The sequence below is a fragment of the Ptychodera flava genome, chromosome 16 (genome assembly GCF_041260155.1).
Source record: "Ptychodera flava strain L36383 chromosome 16, AS_Pfla_20210202, whole genome shotgun sequence".
Classification (NCBI taxonomy): Eukaryota; Metazoa; Hemichordata; class Enteropneusta; family Ptychoderidae; genus Ptychodera; species Ptychodera flava.
In genome coordinates, this window is record NC_091943.1 from 3,463,988 (window position 1) to 3,491,610 (window position 27,623).

The 27,623-nt window shown below is 35.7% G+C and overlaps 2 protein-coding genes across 12 annotated transcripts in view; one reads left to right on the forward strand and one right to left on the reverse strand.

Annotated features, from left to right (window-relative positions):
- LOC139152537 (TNF receptor-associated factor 2-like) lies at positions 1–26,133 on the reverse strand. 3 transcript variants are annotated; one of them, XM_070725739.1, is made up of 9 exons: positions 25,456–25,575; positions 25,026–25,081; positions 16,488–16,524; positions 14,428–14,588; positions 12,573–12,648; positions 12,207–12,305; positions 7,855–7,926; positions 4,627–4,713; positions 1–3,959 (listed from the first exon to the last, which is right to left on the reverse strand). In XM_070725739.1, exons 1-9 carry the CDS (start codon positions 25,570–25,572, stop codon positions 2,964–2,966), a joined length of 1,701 nt encoding a protein of 566 aa, XP_070581840.1. In that variant the 5' UTR covers positions 25,573–25,575; the 3' UTR covers positions 1–2,963. The 3 variants fall into 3 exon arrangements, with proteins under 3 accessions (XP_070581840.1, XP_070581842.1, XP_070581843.1); XM_070725741.1 differs by lacking the exon at positions 16,488–16,524 and having other exon boundaries at positions 25,456–26,133; XM_070725742.1 differs by lacking the exons at positions 25,026–25,081; positions 25,456–25,575 and having other exon boundaries at positions 16,412–16,591.
- Positions 1–27,623, forward strand: part of LOC139152538 (TNF receptor-associated factor 2-like) — a 48,214-nt gene that overhangs the window by 894 nt on the left and 19,697 nt on the right. The window lies entirely within an intron of this gene.

The window sequence follows — 27,623 nt, forward strand, 5'->3', positions numbered from 1 at the left end:
CTGTATAAGTTTAATACTGACCACAATTGTAGTAAAATCGACCATAAAGGTAATAAAACAGTCAACCTGTAAACCTGCACGGTTATACGAAAAACTTACGTCATTTGCAAGACCACTCGAGTATTCAACAATGAGTGAAATACAATACACGTTAATTTACAGGACAACTTCTTGTCTGATCTAATGGTAACGGCTTGAGTACTTATTTATGTAAATAATGATTTTGTGATGTGACTTCCTGAAAAAACGGTTTATGAAAACCCTGGATGAAACCTTTAGTTCAAACTCAGAGCTGACAGCTCAGTGCATGCAGACAACACAGAGACAAACTACCTTTCTACAACGTTCGTACCGTGACAGAGAAGAAGCGGTACTTAATTTTTGTAATAAATAAATGTGGTACCGTACAAATAGCTTGTATCCAAGGGAAACTTGATCAGGATGTTTGGATAAGGCTCAGCTTGATGACGGTCCCTCGCTTTTCAGTGCCGGAACTGAACTCTAATCATATGTTGTGAATGAAAGTCATCCCGCTGATGTAGGAGCATTGAAATTAACAAAATGATGCGCCACTGCCCCTTATAATGCGGCTGGGTGTGAAAATTATTTTTACAAGCAACACTGAATAAAAATTTCTAGTATTTGACAGTGATTCATCATTTGATCGCCACTCGCTCCCGCTTTGCCCAACTGTGTACAAGACCATCTGCCCCCGCCTATGCCAAGTCATTGGGCACACGTACGTGCACCTGGACCTCATGACTCGATGATAGACGTCGACTTGTCAATCATCCCGGAAATCATAAACACTTGTTTGTGTCGCGCAAAAGTTTGTCTGCCCAACAACCTGTAAAGAAACTTTCAAAATCGACAAAGAAAGAAACTTTGAACAAAAAACCGATGCGGAAATAGCGGTGGCAACTAACAAAGATTTTTTATCAACAATGGGGAAGGAGCTGTTACAACATCGACAGCAAAGGCAGTACCTTGTAGTACCATTATAAAGTATATTTGCGTAGTTGCACATTTTATGATAAAGTGACTTCCAAAAGGATGTACACCAGCCAATGATTCAGCTAGAGCAGTGCCGTGCTGACCACTTCGTACGGAGCGACGTCGTTGATAACTCAGTGAAAGCTTGCAATGTTTATACGCCATGTATGTTTACCTCTTGATAACTTGCGATGATTTTATGTCTTATTTTAGTAAAGAACCATAAGAAATATAATAACTTTGATTTGTAGTTCTCAGAACAAGGGCTTGCAATTATGAAACAAATATGTCAACTTGGTTATCAGCTAAAATATATCGGAAAGTAGCTCATAAGAAATTTTGAGTTAACTCGAGAATTTAAGTCATAAATTACCGCCTTATCTGAATCAATATCGCCACGTTCGTAAAACGGGGTGTACAAGTCAATTCTTGGCTAGCTTGCACTTTCTTTTTTGCACCAGTGTGAGGGTAAGGGGTTTACCATTTTAGTTATCTCGGGCGAGGAATATTTCTTTATTATCATTTATTAATTACTTTATTTCGGACTGAATAAAAGTTCGTCCATAAACAATGAATGACATACAAAGACAGTCGCTAATACATAACAAGAAATTAAAAGCCAGACATTTAAAACATATTTTTATACTAAAAATTCACTTAACAGTACAAAAGATATCACTGTAACCGAGAAAAGCACGACCAGAAAAGAGAGTTGGAAGTTTGAATAGAGCATGGTGTTGAGAGGACAGTCCTACCGCTTCATAAGAACGAGAAAGTAACAATAGGAGATTCGATGCGGGGAATTTGTCGGAGAAGAAGTTTTCAAATCTTAGCTGAACGCGTAACGGCACTTGCTCGGAAATTGTATTTCCCCATGCAATCGTTTTTGTTCGAAAAAATTTTAGAATTTTATTTTCCACGTAAAATCATCCCTGGTTACAGTTCCTTCAATGAAATCGCTATGAAATATATTTCTAAGAAAATACGAGCAGAGAAAAATGTCATCTCGCAACTCTAACAGCATCTTAAGGGGAATTAAGTCATCTTTGGCTGTATGATACGCCCTAAACATACTGTTGGTAACCCATATTTTTCACAAACTTGCGTGGTTCTAGCGGAAATCAAGAAGGAAACTAGTCAAATTTTAAGACTCCTACAGAGTCGATGTTTGCTAAGACGTAGATTTACAGCTTAATAAAACATGAAAATTTCACACAAATACTAATGATCGTCTCTTCAAGAAACAATATGTGAAAACTGCAACAGTCTCTTCAAAGTTTAAAGACGTATTTAATGATACCTACAACCACATAGGAGATATGAGGGACAGTGTCGCAGCATGGATAATTTTTCATCAGCCGTCTCGGGCTAGTTTGTTAGTTTTTCCCAAGAAAGAACGAACGGTGAGCGTAATTTGCTTGTAACATGGTTTTATAAATGTGATTATACTTCTTCAACGTCCCAAAAGACTAATTGTCACCTGAAGTCCGAGGCTTGAGATTACTGTCTAGCTATATCTACATTTGAAATATTTATTGTTTTAAAGGAGTACTGAAATACAAAGAAACGCCTGTGATGACAGCTATTGACGAATGCGACCGACCTAAACTATGCAGTAGAGTTCCAACTTAAACAAATTTAAAAATATCATTCAGTCTACTGTATAAGAAAGTATACAAAATAAGGTGTATGTCTGTCTCTTATTATCATCACTTTGTTATTGTTTTTGTTTATTGCCAGAGTAACCAACATTTAAAGTGCACGCTGCGTGCACGCGTGTATGTATGTAGGTAGCTAGGTAGATAGGTAGGTAGGTATGCATGTACAAGCGCCCGTACATTCGCACTTGCTACACATTTAATCAACTTGAAATCTCTTTCAGTATAATGCACCCTTTCTGCTGCCCATAGACATTTCCGACCTCGGCACGGGGAGCCAGGATGCAGAGAGGTCATATATGTCACTAGTGTCTATGGTATACGCAAAAAGGCAGTGTCGTCTTTGACATAAGCGTGCTTTCCATCGTCTAACATTGACAATGGCATAAATAGAGGACACCCACTGGCGATGTTCATGTCACCTGTCGGTCGCTTGAAAGATGAGGAGTTTGGATCTGGTCGGAACGCGTCAATCATGTGTTCCCTGTTGTTCTGATCGATCCACATGTAGGTGACTTTCTGCTGGAACGGCCATCTTAAAATGGCGTCATTCTCTCCTTTCATGACGACGAAGAACAGTGACACGTGATTTCCTTTCCCCATTCCATCACCATTCAGGTAGATGCGCGCGCACATCTTGTATCCAAACTGACTTGAGAAGAAGTATGGTGAGTATAAGGACAGAGTTCGACCGGAAATCGCGTCACGCCTCTTTCTCCCAAATTCTGAAATCTTCCAAGTCAGGATCCCATCATAGCTTGCCATCTCCAATGACTGGATACGTAAATCCTGTTCAGCTAACGTGACATCCTTCAGGGCGATGATGCGATCTTGGGCTTTTGTCTTTTTCTCAATGGCTCCCAGAGTGTCTTTCAGCTTCTTCACATCACTTTTTACTTTCTGAACCAGGTCTGCATTTCGTTCGACTTCCCCGTTGAGGAAAACGATATTTGCTTCGTAAGTTGATACTTTTGTTTCAAGAATACCGTTCTTACTTTTAATCTCGCTGGTAGTTTTGCCGAGCTTGTCGATCATCTGTGTCAGGGATTGTTTATCTCCTCCTGTGACCTGTAACCTTGCACGATCAGGAAGATCTTTCAGGTCATCCTCCATGCGGGCTAAATGTAGTTGTAGGGTGTTTAATTTCCCACCGTGTTCTTCAACCGTGACAGTAAGTTGACGACGTTCTTCTTCGCTTTCCTCGAAGGTTTCTCTGAATTGCTTCAATTTATTCACGCCCTGAAGCAGCAATCGCATGTGATCCTGGACAGCGAGGGCGCTGTGCTCAGCTTCCTTTCCCATCTCGATCTGGGGAGGGAAGGAAGATTTCAAGAAACTAATGATGTATTTGAAAAGTGGAAAACTGATGATAAAGTTTTGAAGATGTAGAGCTGCGTGTAAGATTGATCAATAAAAAGGGCAATGTTGCAATTCCGCTAATATTTATGACTTTTCTCTGCTATGAGTTATATTTATAGAGGCGAAAAATAGAACGCTATCACGTCTTATGGCATCCCGTGTAGATGAGAAGATATTTCAAGAGTGTCGAGACATAGTGAAAGAGGAAACTTAAATCAATATTGTACTGCTTTTTATAACGACATATTTCAATTGAAAATCTTGTTTGTTAAAGTTTATGGGCCAATCGGACCTTTGATAAAATCTACTGAACCAAGACCATGAACTTTGGCCGTTCTATTTAAATAATTCCACAAACTACAGCCAACATAGGCAGAACTTGGAACATTTGTATTCACATGTTTTGTATGGTAAGGCACACCCTAAAAAGAAACAAAACCTATTTAATCGCTGCTAAGCTGTGTACCAATATTTAAACCACATAAATTCTGAATGTACGCCATTTTACAACAAAAAGTATGCGTAAATATCATTTCTTGATACATTACAATCAAGGAGAGAGACAAACAGTTCTATGTAAGCGCAGTATTATGTCTCACTGTGCAGTTTCACTTACTGGTGTCTTACAACCAATGTAGTAGAATTTACATGGCTGCATTTTCTTTGGGCAGTCACCATTCAGCATATCAGTATGATCTTGCATCTGCAGGGGCAATGAACAGTAATAAAACATGATAATGATTCACTACTCTCTTAAAACTGAAGTGTATACGGTATTACTACTTATTGTCATATTGAAGTTGCCGAGTTAAAGATATATGATCCTTATCAAATTATTCGCTCATTTACTAGCAAATCCTAATTTGTCTATACATACGATTGCAGACATTTAATAGATTGAAGTTTAAACTTAAATATTTATTAGAAAACTTCTAAATTTACAATATTCCCGGGATCTACATAGTTACACCATGATGAACTCCTTTTTTATAATTGATAAGAAGATGCTAACGATACCATCCTATGATTTCTATCGAAAGTTTCAGCTTGTCACAGGTAACCACTGTGTATACAACCCAATGCCCCAACAAGCACTAAAAGATTACCAGATATGAACTGAAAATGCTCATGTGTTTCATTATTATTGCAGTTATGTATAAATTTGAACCTTTGGCACATGTTTGCAGCTTCATTGAAAGTATTATGATCAACGTAATGAACAATATTCACCGCCGATTAACTCTAAAAGATCATGAAGTATACAAATACGGAATTAGCTAGAATAAAAATACCTTCTTTGACTGCTGTCATTGTACCACCACTTTATATGGCAAGTGTAATTGCCTTTAGCCAAGTCCTTCAAGCCATATATGCCAAACTATAAAGCTCATTAGATATGCAAATTATAAATTAGCTGACATGAAAATGTGAAATGACTTTCAATATTGTTTTAACCTGGTATAATCATCAATGTAAACAGCATGTTTTGCCAACTTTGATCAAGTAAATCCCAGTATATATCCCTAATTAGAAAAGATCATTGAAAATGCAAATTAGGAATTGGCTGAAGGAAAAATGCTTAATGATTTTCAATAATGTTTTATCGTAGTATCTCCAATATTTGTAGCAAGTTTCATCAATTTTGATCAAGTTAATTCAGATAGTTATCCCTAATTATGAAAATTTATTTAATATGCAAATTAGGAGTTGGCCGAAGTAAAAATGTCTTTTGACTTTCAATAATGTTATTTAACAGTATCTTTGATGTATACAGCAAATTTCAACCACTGCAATCAAGTCACTTCAGATATATATATGCCTAATTAGCTCATTAAATATGCAAAGTAGGAATCGGCTGAAGAGAAAATGCTAAATGACTTTCAATAATATTGTATCATAGTATCTTCAATACATGTAGCAAGTTTGGTCAATTTTGATCTTGTCAAATCAGATATATATCCCTAATTAGGAACGTTCGTTAAATATGCAAATTAGCAACTATCTTTCATGTCATCCCTTTATGGTTTCCACTGCTGATATATCTTGGTGTGATCAACATTTGTAGCAAATCTCATCAAATTGTGTGCAGTTGTTTTTAATTTATATTCGTTTTTTTCTAAAATCATTAATTATGCAAATGAGCAAAAAGTATGCAAGCCACACCAACCAAAAACTAATCAGTTCTTGCCATTTGCTAACTGAATCTATGTACCAGATTTGATTCTGATCTGATCAGCCGTTTTTGAGATATCGGACCAACAGACAGACAGACAGACAGACAGACAGACAGACAGACAGACATCGCTGCGACATATGCTCACGTGTGTGAACACGTGAGCAAACCAGATATGAACTGAAAATGCTCATTTGTTTCATTATATATTGCCAGTTATGTGCAAATTTGAACCTTTGCCACATGTTTGCAACTTCATTGAAAATATTATGATCAATTTAATGAACAATAATCACCGCCGATTAGGTCATGAATTATACAAATATGTAATTAGCTAAAATAAAAATATCAAAGTTCTTTTACTGCTGTCATTGTATCACCACTTTATATAGCAAGTGTAATTACCGTTGGCCAAGTCCTTCAAGCCATATATGCCGAGCTGTGAAAGCTCATTAGACATGCAAATTATAAATTAGCTGACAAAAAATGTGAGATGACTTTTGATATTGTTTTACCCTGGTATAATCATCAATGTATATAGCATGTTTTGCCAACCTTGATCAAGTAAATCCAGTATATATCCCTAATAAGCAAAGGTCATTAAATATGTAAATTAGGAATTGGCTTCAGTAAAAATGCTTAATGATTTTCAACAATGTTGTATCATGGTATCTGCAATATATGTAGCAAGTTTTGTCAACTTTGGTCAAGTTGATTCAGATATATATCTCTAATTAGGAAAGTTCATTTAATATGCCAATTAGGAATTGGCTAAAGAGAAAATGCTTAATGACTTTCCATAATATTGTATTATAGTGTCTTTAATGTACATGGCAAGTTTCATCACTTTTGATCAAGTCAATTCAGATAAATATCCCTAATTATGAAAATTCATTTAATATGCAAATTAGGAATTGGCTGAAGTGAAAATGTTTTTTGACACTATCTTTGATGTATACAGCAAGTTTCAACAACTACAATCAAGTTAATTCAGATATACATCCCTAATTTGGAAAGTTTATTAAATATGCAAATTCGGAATTGGCTGAAGTAAAAAATGTTTAATGACTTTCAAGAATGTTGTATCATAGTAGCTTAAATACATGTAGCAAGTTTCATCAACTTTGGTCCAGTCAATTTAAATATATATCTCTAATTAGCAAAGTTCATTAAATATGTAAATTAGGAATTGGCTGCAGTTTCAATAATGTTAAATCATAGTATCTTTAATATACATACCAAGTTTGGTCGATTTTGATCGAGTCAAATCAGACATATATCCCTAATTAGGAAAGTTCATTAAATATGCAAAGTAGCAACTCTCTTTCATGTCACCCCTTAATGGTTCCAACTACTGATATATATCGGTGTGATCAACATTTGTAGCAGATCTCATCAAATAATGTGCAGTTGTTTTTTCTAAAGTCATTAATTATGCAAATGAGCAAAAAGTATGCAAGCCACACACACCAAAAACTAATCAGTTCTTGCCATTTGCTAACTGAATCTATGTACCAGATTTGATTCTGATCTGATGAGCCGTTTTTGAGATATCGGACAGACAGACAGACAGACAGACAGACGGACACACAGACAGACAGACAGACAGACAGACATCGCTGCGACATATGCTCACGTGTGTAAACACGTGAGCAAAAAATGGCCTTTCACCTTTTCACGGTTGACTTTACTTCCACAGTAGGTGCATTCAATTTCTTCCTGCTTGCAGCGTTCATGGTGAGCCTTATGGAAACAAAAATGATAACATGTCAGCTATTCGTAAACGGACACAGCCCTGTATATGGTGGAACTATGCCGTAGGTCGCGCATTTTTAAAGAGACCAAATTTTTGCTAGATTTGACTGGTTGTTTTTAGTTAGCTCTTGAACTAAAGATGCTCTGTTGGTTATGACTGTACATTGTACTCACTCGTACTGCAAAATGCCTGGAACCGTAAGCTTTGGTGCTCTGTGTCAATATCCACTTAATATCATTGTGTAAAGGGACGGGGAGACACAATCGACCACACTGAGATGGAAGTCGGGGAACGAAAGGAGCAAGTCAACGCGACCTTCGACTGGGGTTTGAAATACCTTAAAATCTACATCTGCCACTTAGTGAAGTGCGCCGGGAAGAAGAAAGGGAGTAACGGCAGCAGACGTTTGTTTACTTCTTGCTCCTTAGTAAGTAAGCTTTTATTTGACATGTCACGTTTTTAAGTTGTCGGGTGTGAATGAAGGTTAAAAGGCATCACCATAGAGATATCACCTCAATAGTATCGCAAATAACTTTACACTGGTGACTTGTGACCCATGGAGACCTAACCCGACCTCTGGAGACTTCAAATATCGTGTTCAACACTGTAAGGCCAAAGTAATTAAATTCTTTGTTTTGCGTCCCTACCCGCCTAGGTTTTTAAGGTTTTCATGAAAAACACACACAGTGTATTTCAATAGGAAATTTTAGGACATAACCGCTTAGCTTTTCTGAACTAAAATTTTGTTACATTTTTTTATTTGCTGCAATCAAATTACATTGTGTTAATTTTCTTGTGTGTGTTTTTAGCCGCTTAGACGCGTATCTTTTCCCATTTAGAGTGGACGCAAAACAAAGAATTTAATTACTTTGGCCTAAACAATATTTCGTAATGCCTTAGTATAAAGAATTCATTACTCCTCGGACCTCAAACTTAAACTCTTTCTATCCGTAACTCGTCGGTAGATTCTTAATCTTCAATTTGCCTTTTCATGTGGTCGGTAATTAGTAAAATATATAACAATTAAACTAGAGCGTCCTACTTTCTGAACTGAACGGCTCAAATTCAAATTGCTGAGCTCTTCGGTCATAAAGGCTCATTCCACGAACAAAAAGATATAAAAAATCATTTTCAATAATCAGTCGTGGGATATTATGGTGTAACTAGCCTAAATGTATCTGAATGAAAGTCAACATTATGTCCTGATTAGGATATAATATGTGCAGTTACAGTACAGTGCATTATTCCTAACAAACCCAGTTCATAACGAAAAAATTATCAGCGGTCGTTATATATCACACCAGAGTGTAATGTCCTTGCATCAATTTTGAATAAAAATGTATCAGTTCAGGCATTGCTGTGTTATGCACTGAACATAGAAAATTGTAACAAAGCAAAATTAAATCAAAATGCATTGGTAGGGCATCGGGCTATGTGCTTGTACTGAGTATAAAACAAGCGACCTGACGGCCGATATAGCTCCGCTGTGTTTATGTAGAGAATAACTATTTTTAACACATGTTGATGAAGAAGGTGGAAATCTTTGATGGCTCAATTCAATGGCCAGAAAAAAGTAGCTGAAAAAGCTGGCAAAAGTACACCATTGAAGATTTCATCATACTTTGAATATATCACATCGGACCATCCCTTGGAACATGTCAACCAAAGCTTATCTGATGAGTAGTTTTTTTGAGAATAAAATTTTCTGACCAAAAATGGCAACAATTGCCCCCAAAAATAAAAATTGCAGATTTCATCATAATTTCAAAAGATCAAGTTTAGTTCATCTGTGGGAACCTGCATATCGAATTTCAAAGCTATCAGACCAGTACTTTTCGAGGAACACGTATTTTTGGCCAAATATTGAAAAATTGCCCCAATTGCAAAAATACGAAATTGCAGATTTCCTCATTATTTCAATAAATATCGTTTTGTTCATCTATTGGAACCTGTATAGTAAATACACATTTTTTGACCAAAAATGGCAAGAATTGCCCTCAAAATACAAAATTACATATTTCATCAGAAATTCAATATATATTACCTAGTTTATCTATAGAAACCTGTATACCAAATTTCAAAGCTGTTAGACCAGTACTTTTTGAGAAACACATTTTTTGACCAGAAATGGCAAAGATTGCCCCAAAAATACAAAATTACAGATTTCATCAGAAATTCAATATGTATTACTTAACTCATCTTAAAAACCTGTATACCAAATTTCAAAGCTATGAGACAAGTACTTTTAAAAGAAACACATTTTTTGACCAAAAATGGCAAAAAATGTCCCAGCATTACAAAATTGCAGATTTCATCATAATTTCAACAAATATCATTAAGGTGATCTATAGAAACCTGTATACCAAATTTCAAAGCTATCAGATGAGTAGTTTTGGAAATACACATTTTTTGACCAAAAATGGCAAAAATTGTCCCAAAAATACAAAATTAAAGATTTCACCAGAAATTCAATATATATTACTTAGCTCATCTATAGGAACCTGTATACCAAATTTCAGAGCTATCAGACCAGTACTTTTTGAGAAATACATTTTTGACCAAAAATGGCAAAAATTGCCTTAAAAATGCAAATTGCATATTTCTGCACAATTTTAACAAATCTAAATAGATCATCCCAGGGACATATGTACTAAATATCAAAGCTATCTTACCGGTAGTTTTGAAGAAGAAGATTTTAAAGGTTTTTTTACCAAAAATGACAAAAATTGCCTTAAAAATACAAATATGCAAATTTCACCACGATTTGAACAAATCTGACTGAAGTCACCCTATGTAAACTGCATATCAAATGTCAAAGCAATCGGACAAGCGGTTTCAGAGAAGATTTTTTTACCAAAAACAGTCAAAATGCCCCAAAAATACAAATATGCAAATTTCACCACAATTTGAACAAACTGAAGTAAGGTCTCCCCAAGTTAACTGCATATAAAATTTCAAAGCAATCGGACTTGCGGTTTTTAGAGGAGAAGGCAATTGTTGACGGACGACGGATAACGACGGACGACGACAGAAAATCAACCAATTTGATTAGCTCCGCGTCGCTGACAGCGGAGTTAAAAATTAATTAGTTCTCAAATGACTCGGTTGTGCCACTAGATACGAAACAATAACAACAAAATGGCTGATCTGCAACCGTTTAAGATCACATATTGACCAAAATCAAACAGCATATCAATCGAGGTAGATATATAACATCTGCAACCAAACCATTGCGAATTACTAATATTAACGTTAATAAAATGGCAAAAAAGCCAATAAAGATTGCAAGAGAGGAGATGCATATTTTGACAAAATGGTGGCCAGATTAGATCCTAGAAAAAAACAAAATAATTTACACATTCATTACAAAGGTCTTTGTCCTTGGATGTAAAAGGTTTGGTGAATCACAATTTTTGGTTTTGGACTTTGATACAATATACAATAAAGAATACAAGATACAATATAGAACAATAAATTCCATCAGTGAGCAAAACATCAAATAAATGAGAACGGAATTTTCTCCTGTGGTTTAGAATGCAAGGCGTGAGAGGGGCCTGTTTAGTTTAAAACCTATGACAGGGCAACCTACAGCCAGATTATCTTCACAACGATTGCGATTGAATACACTGATGAAAATGACATATGATCTTTGTTATAGATTGTACAGAACACACATGATGCTGACTACTTGAATTAGCGTGTAACAAATGAAATCAAGTGTGGAGCTAAACGGAACAGCAGTTCCTATAATATTAAGACCAAAATATCTTTTTAAAAACGTAGGATTGGCAAGATACCTGCTTTAGACTTAGGTGGCGCGGAAGACATTTACAGTAACATACCAGTGGCGCGGAAGACATTTACAGTAACATACCATTTGACAATTGTAAAGGTCGTTTGACAATATTCTTGTGGATGACAACATTACCATGCACTGGTCCATGTACAAATCTTTTTTATTTCAACTTCCCCAGACAAACTGTCTGCATGGGACATACAATGTTGTCGACTTTGCCAGCTGGCTACAGCTGAAACTATTAGTGTGAGCAGTTTTATTGCAGTTCACTGCAGTGGCTTCGCGCTCTATCACTGAAAAGGGTAGTATTTCAGTCTACTTTACACCAAGTGTTAGTGAAATTAGATGTCAACAAAATTAATTCTATTTGCGCTTTCAGGAACGTGAGCAGACTAAAACTATTAATTAAAAGTAATTTCAGCTGGCAAACCATGCAGTAATATAAGCGATGAGTGCAAAGGACATAGTCACCTCATATTGCCGAAATACTCCTTGCCACCTGCATCCAAGGTTCGTGCATCTTGTCCTTAAGTCTTTCATCTCTCGAAAAACTGCTCTGTCAGAAAAAAGCTAAAACAAACAGGGAAAGGTGTCTCATCAGAAACGTATGAATTTAATGATTATGGAATATTTTATAATTGACTGTTGATCAAAATGGAATTCGATTCTTCGCTGCATCCTCATGATACCAGTGTGCTTTGAAAGTATTGTTTTAAGTAAGAATACATTTTGAGTTAAGTAAGAATACATTTTGAGTTAAATAAGTCACAATGAGATGCTTAAACGTATTTAATGCAACCAAACGTATTACGATAATTGTTTAGAATGTTACTTTACCTTATCGATGTTAAATACGCTGATTTCAGAAGAGTCTTCCCTAGAACATGCAGGACACTGATATTGATCGTTTATCCTTTCAACAGAGAGAGAGAGAGAGAGAGAGAGAGAGAGGAGAGAGGAGAGAGAGAGAGAGAGAGAGAGAGAGAGAGTTTTATTATGTTATCAACCAACATCATACCAGCATATTTAATATTCAAGTTTAAAAACAATCGTCGACTAAATGAGGTTTTATTGGCAACGCTAGTACATATTGTATCATCTTGGTACATATTCTATCATTCTGGCTTCCTTTTTCTCCCGTTTTCATCATTCCAAAACAACTTTACTCTAGCTGGATCAATGGGAAATGTTCACACGTTCTTTAAATACTACAAAAAAGACTGACAATTTTTTATGGTAACAAAGTTCTTACATTTTAAATTCAATATTGCTTACGATAATTTTAATCAAGTTTTGAATGTCAGTCTTTCAACCCCTGCTATTTAAGAATGAGGGTATAATATGCCAAACAAAATTGTCTTTCTTGTCTACATAAGTCCAGTTGCAAATGTGATATTATATTTCGTAAGGTTTTGTCAAGTTATAGGTTCGAAGTAATTTTATAAGAAATACCAACATGGGGCTTATTTACCCCAAATATATGTTCTCTTCATCCTTCAAGAAAACTATTGCGAGCATTATAGTAAACTTTAGATTCTCTGCTCTTTGAAAATATATAGTATGAAGGGATTTTCAATTCTTTGATGAGAAATATTGCATTGAAAAAAAAAATGAGTAGGATATGGTTACGGTAGAACGCGCCTCAGTGACAGACAGTTGAACCCTCAAATTTCTACAATTCTGTTCTGATCTACAACTTATGGGGACTCATTTTAAAGCTCTTATTCACCGGCTTAGATTTTCAAAATAATTTTATTTTCCCTTATAGATTTACCACAGGGATGGCGGCCATTTTGAATTTCAAATATCGCAAGATTTTGGGTAATTTGTTTCGCTAGTTCCAAACTTTACACGGTGACTCCCGATTTTTATTGTTGATTTGATGAGAACATGGTTGAAAGTTTCATTCAGGAAAGTTTAAGCAAATGTTAAATCTTTCAATTCTGAGGTGCATACTACCTTAGGTAAAACGCGACCTTAATTCACGTTAATTTGTTCTTTGCCTTAGGACGAGTAAACGGTAACATAATGATTCTGCGCCAGCTGTACATGCTACATGAGATTTAAATAGTAACCCATGCTGGCAATCACACGTTGTTGCCTGTCCGAGGAATGGTACTCGTAGCAGATAACAAATTATCATCTTGCCCTTTTTATCACGTGTTATACATTTTATTGCTCAAAAACAAAACCCTTGTCTCCTTTATCGTAGCAATTTGGCCTGACACAGCGAGAAAGTAGTCACATGCAGAGTCGCCGCTGTGAACGGTTTCATTTGCCGATCGCCATGCCGAAAAATTGTTCAAACAATTCTAAGAATAGGCACAGTATTTTTTTCTGCTCGTCGTATGTACTCACACTATAACTCTACTGTATTGTCGTCTAATATTAAACTGGAATTACGTGTCGTACGCCCTCATCAGGTTGTCAAGAGTCTCCACAACCATGTTTTATCACTTTTTTTCAACATGCCACTTGACTAACTAGAAGACAATCACGTTAATAGAATGATACTCAAGGTGCAATAATGTCTTACTACAGATGTGCAAAATTTACCTTATTTTCAACAATCGCATGTTGATTGGTCGGATTGGAAACGTAAGGCAAAAAAGATCAGACCACCTTAGGTGTCTTAGTTTGTAACAAAACACTTGAAAAATAGAAATAATCACAAGGAGAAGTGAACACCAACCTTGGAAGTCTATGTACGCAGCTAAGACAAAATCGATGGCCGCAAATGCTCTGTTGTGGATCATTCAGGACCATCGAACAGGAGGTGCACAGGAATTTCTCAGCTCTTTCCTCTTGATCTAAGATTTCAATGCTGTACCCAGGCATAATGTGCAACGGAATCTAAAATAATCGCAAAGTCAAATTCATGAAAGAAAGATATATAAGTTATAGTCAGACCTGAATTTGAGAAATGATAGCATATATCTAAAGTAAAGATACAAAATTTTGTATCAGCATTTCATCTGCCTGTATCAGCCTACTTATTTAGCGTTTATCAATGCATTCAACATGACATTTGCAGAATCAGACCGAAAACTTTAATGTATTGTAACGTAATGAGGACAAACACAGAGTTGAGCACGTACAGGGACGAGTCAAACGTGACATCTGCACGGAACGTAACAGTAAGTCGGTCTCTTATAGCCGGCGTTACTCATCATTCTGATATGCGCGCCCAGTCGACATTTTAGAGTTCATCGCGCTAAGGAGTGTCGTGGCGGTTTTGCTGCAGAATAGCCTCATTAAGTACGAACATTTTTTTTGGCATTTGTCATCGCAATATGAAATCCGTGTAATTATTCCGCCCGGTCATTTTGCGCTGATCAATTTTTACATGTCCGAGGTCTCTCAGTATTCAAAGCCACTCCCAGTATGTAAACGCTCGCCATTTTATGAGTGATCTACAAAGGCACAGAAACATTTGTTCGTTTAATTCGCGATATGCGTTGAAGACTCAAATTCCAGGCGGTGGAATATCAATCAAAGTGTGATGCAAATGCGTAAAGGATGAAATTACACTGTCTTCACTCAACCTTTTCCTTTAGTACGTTAATAATACAAAAGCAATTTGAGAATAACCATTTTCCTTTCTACTAACGTGACCACATATGGAAAGTCTCGTAACGAAATGAATCATAATTTAATATATGGAATCACTACAAATCTTTGCGTGTAGACTTTGACCTTTTTACAATTATGTTACTATATTATAGCAGTGGTATTTCCAAAAAAATAAATGTGGAAGACAATAGAATTCTTACAGAAAAAATAAACAAAAAAGAGAACTTCCTGAAAGACGGTAATCCGAAAAGGAAAGACACGAAAGTTCAAATTCTGCCAGTGCTCATGAAGAGTCAAGTGAACCTATGAACATGTCTATACAGCTATCTATTAACAACGTATTCATAAATTTGAGTACTCTGAGTTCGAAATGGACCAGAAAATTATTAATTTATAACTGTAAGATGTAAAGATCCTTTAAAACCTGCTGAGAGGCAAATTTATATCCATGCTTCATAAGCAAATACGACTGAATTAAAAAACCAGAACCTGTAATGTATAATGATATTGGTCTACTTCCGGGGCATAGTGCACAGTTTTTATCTTTTCAGCTCAGATAATGCATGGCACTGCGTTGTTATTTTTGACAGGTGAACTCTTGTCCGGACTACAATTCGAATGTGAACAATAAAAGAGCATTTTACACATATTCGTCTGTTAAACGTTGGTAAGCTATATAGTGGGTGTTTCTACACGCTTTGGGGAGTAGGGCAGGCAACTGAAATACAAAGCTATTTTTCAGCAATGGACATGGCTGTAACAGTATAATTATCTACCTCCTGGAATATTATCTTGAAATTTTGTAGACCAAGCATGGGTACCCAGCCATCTTGGTAGTTCTATCAAGGTGACTGTGGGTATAGATGCCGTACGCTGAAATTACTGAGATGGGTCACAATCACCGACTTGAAGCAAGTTTACGATAAGGTCAATATACTATCATCATAATACGGGACGAAAGCTATAGTCATTATACTAAATATATTACAGTGTAAGTGATCTAAGGTTGTATTCATGAGACCCTTAAGAGATAGATCACTAGATTATAGAGACAATACTGTGAATACAGATGCTATGTAAGGTAGAGTTTAAAGAGCATTTACCTTATCTTTATCCTATCTGCTTGCAGTTAGTTAGTTAAGACTCTCACTCTTTCCATTCATCTTTTTCATTGCTTACCTTTGCTTTCGAGTCGAGCTTCGAATTTCTATTTAGTCTACAGAAATTTATAGAGAAACTAAGCGTCACCGTGAATGATGAATTTCAATGTGCTGAGTCATGTCTGAGCATGCGCATTTATCAACTTTATTTGGTACATTGATTCTGTTTAAGAATGGCAAGAACTGATTAGTTTTGGCTGGTATGGCTTGCATATTTCATTCTCATTTGCATAATTAATGATTTTAGAAAGAAACAAATGAGAATGGCTGCACAGAATTGGATGAGATTTGTTACAAATGTTCATCCACAAGGATTTATCCGCCATGAAAGACATAAAATTGTGACATAAAATTCAATGCTAATTTGCATAATGAACTTTCCTGATTAGGGATATATAGCTAATATAACTTGGTATGTATATTGAAGATTCTATGATTAAACATTTCTGAAATTTGCATAATTAATGAACTTTCCTAATAGGGGTATATATCTTGATTTCCTCAATCACAGTTGGCGGAACATGCTATGTACATGGAAGATACTATGATACAACATTATTGAAAGTCATTAAGCATTTTGCTTATGTCTATTCATAATTTGCATATTTAATGAACTTTCATAATTAGGGATACATATCTTGATTGACTTGACCAAAGTTGACGAAACTTGGTATGTGTGTTGAAGATACTACGATGTACCATTACTGAAAGTCATTAAGCATTTTTACATCAGCCAATTCCTAATTTGCATTTTAATGAACTTTCCCAATTACAGTTATATATCTTGATTGACTAAACCACAGTTCACAAAATTTGCGATGTCGTGGAAAATACTATGATACAAGATTATTGGAAGTCATTAAGCATTTTTTAAAGCCAATTCCTAATTTGCATATTAAATTAACTTTCCTAATTAGGGAGTTATACCTAGATTGACTTCACCAAAGTTGGCAAAACATGCTATGTACATCGATTCTACTAGGTTAAAACAATATTGAAAGTCATTTAACATTTTCACTTCAGATAATCACTTATTTGCATATTGAACGAACTTTCCCAACAGGGATATATCTGGATTGGCATGATCAAAGTTGTCGAAACGTGCTATGTATATTTGAAATACGCTGTAGCAATCATGGAAGTCGTTTAAGCAGCTTTAGATAAACTTATTACTAATTTGAATATATAACGAAAGTCCTTATTAGGGACATACAATTTGATTGACATGACCAAGTTGACAAAACTTACAATAAACATTAAAAATACTGAGTTCAAACATTAAAAGTCACTAACCATTTTACTTCAGTAAATTACACTTGTTATATAAAGTGGTGATACTATGACAGCAATTTAAGAAATTCAGCATTTTTATCTCAGCTAATTACATATTTATATGAGAACACAGAGGGCCCTTCTTGGGAGAGCTTTCTCTCGACGTGGGCTCCTGGTTTATCTGCTATTACATGAGTAATCTATGAGATGGCCCATGAAATTTTGGTAGAGTGAAAACTTAACGGCCTTTTGAGGAAATGGACGAACTCTGTACGAAATGGTCATTAAAATAGTTTGCAGTGACGATAAATGTTCTCAGTTTTATGATTATTGGATTATAAGTGCAAGAGCTGACAGATTATTTGAAAAATTTCAGATGATTTCGTATATGAGTATGACTCGAGTCTTGCTGTACTTCTTGCAATGCTGTATACAGCTCCATCTAACATGAAAGTGGAATGTAAAGATGTCAAGTGTAAAAACGTAATGGTTGGTATGATAAAGAATGTGTCGACGCCAAAGTCAAAGCGATAAGGGTATTGAATGAGTTCAGATCAACTAGATCAAAAGCTTTGTTGGATGCTTTAAAAATATGTAAATCTAACTACAGAAAATAAAGACGAGAACATGAAAGAAACGTGAAGAAGAAATTAATAAATGCTGCTTCTGAGTCTGATTCTAAAATATTTTGCTCCCTCCTGGAAAAAACTTCGGGGGCCTTCTTCACCTAATATTTCATCAGGTGGCTTGTTCTCACATTTTCAAGGCTTGTTTAACTTCGAGAGTGGTTTCTCGAGAAAGTGATGAGTTTTATGCTGAGATTCAAAATATTGTAGATGACTTTGATCCTCTGTTTGATAACAGTGGTTGTGATCATATTGACTGTAGTCTGCCTGATGAAGAAATGGCATTTGATGAAGTTGAAAAAAGTATTTCGAATTTAAAATGTGGAAAAGCACCAGGTTACGGTGGTATTCCAACGGAACTGCTTAAAAATTCTCCCAGAAAGTTCAAATAACTTCTGGTTTGTCAACTTTGTTTATTAGATTGTTTTTTTGTACAATAGACTACAAATACGTCGGTTGAGAAAAATTGCTCCATTCTGAAAACCAAGCAAGTTTTCTCAAAGGCTTTAGTTGTGTTGATAATATTTTATACTTGAGACAAATATTATTATATATATTTTTCTTTCGGAAGTCGGTTGTATTGTGCTTTTCTTTATTTTGAGCAGGCCTTCGATCGTATTAGTCATCATTTGATATACTATAAATTGATAAAGTATGGTCTTCATGGTGATTTTTATAGAACACTTCAATCTATGTACAAACTTATCCGTGTATATGTCCGCACAACAAATGGTGTTACTCAATCATTTGAATGCATCTATGAAGTCCAACAAGGGGTCATTCATTTTATGATCTTTGCGTTTTGCATTATTTGTAAATGATTTGGATCAACAACTCGAAGACACATTTTCTAGAGTTTATATGGGCGCCTTGAGACTGATAAACCTTCTGTTTGCCGACGATCTCTTTTTATTTAGTTACAATGCCATCGGCTCGCAGAGATTATTGAATAATTTGTCAACATATGGAAATTGAAAGTTAATGTTAGTAAAACTAAGGTTATGGTAATAAGGAAAGCTGGTGGGTTGAGAAATTATGTGAAGTGGTTTTACAATGGTGAAAAATTAATAGTTGTAACATGTTTTAGTCACCTTGGTATCACCTTTTCTTCCTATGCAGAAAGTTATAGCTGATCAAGCAAGTAAATCAATATTTGCTTTGAAGAAGACTTTGTCTAGGTTCGATACACTTGATGTGAAGAATCCAATGAAGAGTTTTGATTGTAAAAGTTTGCCGATTTTAACGTATGAAAGTGAAACATGGGGCTTCTACATGGCAGAGAATGTTGAAAGGGTCCGTGTAAATTTGCAAGTATGTGTTGGGTTTCTATAAAAATGTATCAAACCTGATTATTAATTGTGAGCTTGGTAGAATAACTTCCACCGTTTAAGACATGAGCGAATTATTTAATATTAGTTCAAAATTTTATAAATCAACTATAATCGCTTTGTGTATGAATTTTATAACTATCAATACAAAGAAGCTGAAAATAGTCATAAAGGTTTGGCTTTAATTGTAAAAAAAAAACTTTTGTCCTATTATGGTTTTGGCTTTGTATAGCTAAATCAAGGTGTAGAAGACGAATCTTCATTTTTGAATATTTTTAAGCAGAGAATTCGTGATAACTTTATACAGTCATGGAACTATATGTCAAAGTACACAAAACTAGATAACTACTGTGCATTTAAAGTTATTGAGTTTTACCTCATAAGTATTTATCACAACAAACTGCGATCAGCATTATGTCGTTTAAGATCCTTAACACATCACTTGAGGATAAAAATTGATCTTTCAAAAGGTATTCAACGAGAAAATCGAAAGTTTGTTTACTGTGAACATGATGCGGTGGAAGATGAATATCATTTTTGTTTGGTGTGCTAATTTTATACTGATTGACGTGAAAAGTATTTACCAAAGCACTTTTATCAAGGTTGTACTTTTCAGAAATTTATCAAGCAGTCAGAGTCTGGAAACAGAGTATTTTGCCAAATTTGTATGTTTTGCTTTCAAACGTCGAGAGAGACTGAACATGAGTAGAGAAGTATGATTGTTTTTGTCAAATTATATTTATATTTTTTGTAGTCCTCATTTCTGCAGGTACACATTTTTTATTATACTATAGGCTTGAGGCTAAATCACCGAAATATAATAATAATAATAATAATAATAATAATAATAATAATAAAGATATATAACAATTAATCAGTCGTGAATATTGTTCATGATGTTGATCATAACACTTTCAATGCAGTTGCAAACTTGTGGGAAAAGTTTAAATTCACAGACAACAGCAATATATACTGAAACATTTGAGAATTTTCAGTTCATATCTCGTTGATATTGTCATTGAAAGGCATAAGCTTAGAGAGATAATCATTAGTATTGTGAAATTACAGCACTTTGACGGGCGGGGAGGGAAGGGGTTAGGCTCAAACTCCCTGAAAAGTATTAACCATGATTGCGTGACCTGAGATTTAGAAATTATCCATGGTTTCAAACAAGATAAGCCTATCGACTGTGTTGTTGTTTACAAGTGATTGTTCTTGATATTACAAACTCTCTCACTGTTCAGGATAAATTTCGTTGATGGGTAAATAGAGCACATAGAGTTTATTGTACATGGCCTTCACAAAAATCAATATTCCAACAGCAATGTCTTAAATTGAAAACTGTCTGGTTGACATTAAAGATTGGATGACATCAAAACACTTACAACTCAACGAAAGCAAAACAGAAATTCTTTTTCGTTCACAACTTATGATCAGTCACCAAAACCCATTGACAGGCTGAGCGTTCAAGCTACATGGATCAAGTTCCATTCAACTAGCAGACACAGTGCGCAATATTGGATTCCTGTCTGACAGTAGCCATGATTTCAAGAGATACACAATTCAGACCTGTCAGAGTATCTATATACTTATCCGCCGTATTGAATTCATCGCGAAATATCGCTCTCAACAGACTTGGCTCTCTTGTATTCAACTCCTTCTGCCAAGCTAGACTACTGCAACCCCCTATTTATCGCTTTACCGGACTCATACATCAGATTACTACAAAGAGCACAAAACTCGACTGCCCGTCTCATCACAAACATAAGGGACCATATGACACCAATACTGAAGGAACTTTACTGGCTCCCCGTGTCTTACAGAATTCCGTGTAAAATCCTACTTCTCACATACAAATCGATGAATGGATTCGCTCCTTCATGCCTTGCTGAACTCATTGAAGTCAACACCCCTAGCAGATTTCAACGATCAAGTCTACAAACCACAATTAAAGTTCCTCGAACTCGATTAAAATCATACGATTACTTATCCTTCTCCTATTCTTCATCAATTCTATGGAACAAACTACCAGCTCACATTCGATCAGCTCCCGACATTCGCATCTTTAGATCTAAGCCTAAGCCTAAGACTCATTTCTTCAAGAGAGCTTACCTGTGACCTAGTGTTAAGCGCCAGTGAACATTGCTGATGGATACTAGGCTCTGTATAAATTATTTATCGTATCGTATATTATCTTATCGTACAAAGTAACCTTCAAACATTTCGGTCCATCACGTAAACTATTTGAAGGTCACTGACTCAACGTGCCCTTCACTAGCTGAAGGTTACTCACTGATCGGTCGAAAAAGTAAATAAGTTGTTTGTAAAGTTGACTGGCAGAGACTGGCAGTTTGTTAGTTGCAAATCTCTTATTTTTCTGATGTGAACTTAGAATATGATAATTGCTTAAAGGTCCTGGATCAAAATTTACCAAAATACAGACCAAAGCTACAAAGTTTCAGTTTTTTGAACTGCCTCTCTTCGGCATACGAAGATCATGCCCTATAGATCTGAATTAAAGCAATTATTTTAATATGTTCTTGTAATGTAAGTCCAGGTTGTCCCAAAGATTGTTGCACAAGCTTTTGCTCAATAGGCCAAAATAAATGATATGTGTTTCTGATACTCCTACTGAACCTTGAAAAATCCGTCCATCAAAGGCATGTTTTCCTCATTCTCAAAGAAAATTAGAGTAAATTAATTGTATTTCATGGGTCTGCAGCCGACCATTACCCCGACATACCCACCTAGATTTTCTAAGTCCTATTACCGAAAACATACATGTGGGTTTTTTATTTTGCCGAGGTATAGTTGTTTACCTATGCCAAAATGTCTAAACATGATAATTGCGTCCATGCTCTTGGACTGTGTAAGTGCGAAGTGGTTTAGTTCTGGGATTCCGTATATTTACATGGCACCGATTCCTCAATCGATATTAAATAAGTGTCAATCATTTTCATTTGATCATGGTGATGATGATGATGATGATGATGTTGATGATGATGATTTAGGTGTGATGCTTCGCCGGCTGCTTGTCTCCCACAGCAGATCACAACAACTAGCAAAAACGCCCCATTTCCTGACCTCAGCTTGTTTCTTTCATGTTTGTGGCTGTAATGCATCCAAGCCCGGTGAAAGGTGCTCGATGAGTAGCTTTGCTACACATTAACAGTGTAAATATATCAATAAACTGTCTTGATGGCCACATGCCTTCCTTCCAGATTGAGATCATTTAAACAATAGTCAACAGATAAGAAGCAAGCATTTCAAAAAAAGCCTATAAGTACAACTTTTCGTATAAATTTAATCACCAGATAGGGAGGCCACTCGGTAACCTATTTACACGATAGATTTAGGGTCAACAATATAGGCGTTTTTTCAAAGTGCATTGAGGAATTAATGTTGACAAATAACCTGAGGAGTGATGATTCAAGCAAATTTTAAGCCACATAACAAGCAAAATCAATAAAACAGAACCACTTACAAGGCCAAGTAATTCAGTTATTAGTTACATTTGTTGAAAGCACTCCAGACAACACGCATAATGAATATTCATGTCTCTGTAAGCTATCGGTCATTGTGTACAAGGACAAGACGCTTGGAACAGAACTAACAAGGTTAGGGGCTGTGTTGTTTTCCAAAGATACGTTTCCTATAGAGATACTTTTTAGTTGATAAGTATAGCTTCGAGGTCATAGCTATAACTGACATTTAATTATTCAAGTTAGATATAAAATTCAAGATTAAGGTTATTTATAGAATAAACCAATTTGAACTTTCCATGTATGTTCATAAACCACGAAGCCTTTTCTCGAAAGTTCCGTCAGGCACTTCTATGTCACACAACGGTATCATACTTAAGTGCACTATCCTGTTATCCCATAAAACTTGCAACATTATGTATTGCAAATTCTGTCCTTTGCCTGACCTGCCACGTCAGGCTTTTGATTGGTTTATTTGTCGTATGGTAATTTTCTAAATGTGGAGCTTAAGTTTTACGAAATCCTCAATTGTATCATGCTATTCCCGAACAAAACTTGTAAAAAGATACAGGATATGGTAAATTATGAATTAAAATGATTTAATATGAGAAATTTTCACAATCACTCAGGAGTGAAAATGAAATGTGCCTAATACTTTTATCTCTATCGCGTCGACGGTCGCTATTGAAGACACGGAGATTTTTCAGTACATTTGGATGTGCAAAACAATCACAACCTTTGTAGTGACAAAAGCCTTCGGGAGTATTTCTTTTCAGGACAATTGAAAGCCAATCTTCATATGCGGTTTTAGTTATTTCGTTACATAAACATGATAGTAGCGGTGAAAGTTGATGTAATGCAGTCTGTCACATGGGGAATCGAACAAAATTGTGAGAGAATATTTAAATACCTGTTGATTGTTTGGTTTTGGCTTTGATTTTTTTTTTTGCAGTTTTAACCATAGAAAATTAAATGTTTAATTGCATTTGTTTGTTTGTTTGATTGTTTTTTCTATTTATGTACCTATTTATAAACTATATCAGAAACTTTTGATGAGCGATTGAATTCAAAATTGTTTCGGAGGACAGTAGTAATAAAAATATCGTAAATTTCGAGCACTAGAGGTGATTTCTTTAAAATTGGACCTTACAGTCAACCTTGTGTCTTATCTCTTGACCACTTCACATCCACCTGCCATGTCAGGCTAGTCATGCCCTAATATACATATAACTAAAGCTGTAACGCACCATACTAGATTTCTGAACGGCCAACTTCTGCGGCTAATCTTTCATACGGCAGAACAAGTCACAAATGAAGACGAAGAAACAATTTTTTAAATGAACGAGATTTTTCAAAATTGTGCAAGAATGATAATGAAATCTTCTACGACGATGCCACCGTAATGGCAACCACGTGTAGTGCAGGCATTTATGACGTAGAGTATTCAAAATGGCGGATCATTCATTTGTTGTCTCTCTTACACTTTGAGATTTGGTAAACTAGCACTAATAAGAAAAGAGCAAATCCTTGCGGGAGTTTGTTTCAAAACACAAAAAAGATCGCATTTCACCAACAGTTTTCGATATTTCGTTGTAAGTGATCTTAGAATTTTAAGACTATGTCATACGATGCTGTTCAACTGTAAATAAGCTGTTTGACCTCGACTGAACTGTATTAACTCATTATTTCTATTGGTTTGACTAAAATAAGTACGTCTATTTATGAAGGACTGCTAAAACAAAAATGGAGAACTAAAAGATGTAGTGCAAAGTATTAAAACATTTAATGTCATACTCAGCTTTTAGGAAATGATCGGAGGTACTTCTACGTTTCAGAATGAACTACGTACCTTACGAATGTTCCCACCTGCCTTTCCATACGCGTGTTAAAAGAGCCCCCTAACACCTAAATAAAAAAGAAATCACATTATGGGTTCGTTGGGTTCGGAATTATCAAGAGAAAACATACCCAATAAGATGAAAACATAAGATAGCTGTTTAATAATAGAATGGTTTGGTGTTTATACATATCTAAAGTTAACTTCAATTTTCAATGTAAGGCAAAAATTATTTTTCTATTCAAAATCAATGTTTAACAGTATTTCATAGAATAGTTCCTTCTTAATCACAACTTTCTTGATATTTTAATCTCTGCACTGAAGTATGAATTCATACACTGAATTTCCACCTTAGCTGTAATTGGCAAATGTAATATATACCTTAATTTTTAAAATTTCTATCTGCGATGTAAACTGATCATGTAAGAAGAATACTATGTACCTTTTCAATCTTTAACACATGCAGACATGATTTATATAGACTTGATGCTTTCGTAAAACGTTGTCGGTCGTTGTGACAGAGAGGGAGGCGGCAATGCAGTTCTTGTCCAAGTGTCATATAACAGAAATACGTTTGGATGAATTCCGAGGGGTATGATCAATGAAAAGTGCGCATGTCCGATAACCCGGGGCAGGATAGTGGATTGGAAGGTATTGGTCACATATGATGTTGCAAAATTTCTGGGTGCGCCGCCAAGGGGTTACGTACTTTTTATCACACTTTATCGAGTCTTATGACAAGTTTACTTTTAGCTGATGATGCCGGCATACCTAACGCTATAGATCGATCCACCCCTCAACGACGCCATGCAAGTGTGACGCGCCGCGCCAATTTTGAATCTATGCAATGCAATTATGTTGCTTTTGGGATATGAATGGACTAGGTCTGAATTCTCAACGATGCATCATTTCTCGATGGCCAAGGCGTTACATATCGCACGGCGAATGGTCTAAAACCATGTCGGTTCGACGCCTGACCTATCGACCTGCCCAAATGCGGTAGAAATGTTGGAAATCAAGAAGCAAAAGTGAAGAAAACGCGAGTTATTTGAAGGCCTGTGCACTGCTTGGGAGGTCAAAGTCGGCCCCATCTTACAAATTCAATCGAGCCGCGGTATTTAAATCGAGACTTGCGGAACTGAGCATGCGTATATCGACTATTTGAACATTGCAGCGGGCTTCTTTCAGAACACTAAAGCACTCTACCATGACTACAGTAACACTTCCTGATAGAAATAAATACAATGGCGTCATCAATTTTGTGTACATAGTACAGGGTCAAAAGAGGAAGCAACTCAGTAAGTAAGTATGTAATTATACACTGCAAAGGGAAGTGTTCAAGGATAGAACACCAATTAAACGCCTTTTTGTAACACTTTTTGAACGCGTCTAGACGTTCAGGAATTTAACACTACGTGTTCAACCAACGTTCAATTTTTGAACACACGTGTGCAGATTTTGAACACTGTATGTTCATCAGACATTATATTCAACACTATGGTGTTCAATATCTGAACACACGTTGCACATGAAATGTGTTCAAAAATTGAACGCATTTACGCATTCAAAGGGCTGTAACACTTTTTGAACGCATGGATGCCCACTTGTTGAACACCTGTAATTTTGGGCGTTCGGAGGGTGTTCAAGCCTGGAAATAACAAACCGGACCACTGGTATTCAGTAAAATTATTTTATTCTAAAAATACAGTGTAAAATGGGCAAATAACCATGGCCGCTATGTAAAGTTCGTCAGAGGAAAACACCAACGGTGTTAACACCTACTTATCAAAAAAGAAACAAAAGAAAATTCTTATAAAAACTGTCGATCGTTTCCAAAAATATGAAGAAAGTAATGACAAAACAGCTTTTACTTAAATATTGTGGATTACGTTATATGTTTATACTTGTAAAAATGTACAAAAATATCTATTTTCAAAAAGCTCAAAATTTTCGCTTACTTATTGTGTTGAAAAGACGTATTCGTATGAAATGTTTACTCCGTTTTTGTAAGATGGTTTAAGACATTTCCTCTTGTATAGACAAGTGTAAACTTTGAAAACAGTTATTCAAGGCTTCTCTGATGCACATGGTATTCTTAGTTGTCCACACTAAGTAAACACAACATGTCAACTTGTAACAAAGTGTCACAGTAATTCACAACATGCAGAAAGTGTGTAAAGTGGGTCCTTGGCAGTGTAAAACCTATTTCCTTGTCCAACAAAAGTCCTTCATTAACGAAAAGGTGTAATTGTTTGTAATATCTTTATATAAAACATGAAATAAATCAGTGACATTTCAGAACTCTACTTCTCAGAAATTAAAAACACATTAACTAATTTTGACTTCGTTTCATAAGTTTTTTTCTGTGTATCAATAAGCATTTGCTGTTGAACCTGGAAATTTCAGTCCTCACTAACGTTCACTTGTAATAGAAAACTGCAGTCTGAAACCAATGGCAACAACCTAAATGCTAGCCATTTCAACACCAACATAGCAATACAACAAGCGACCTTCGTCTCGCAGTGTTGTGTATAGGATCTCTGACAGGTCACTTCAGGATGGCCTCACCAAATGTGGGGAAATAGCTGCAAAAAATACACAATTGAAGAT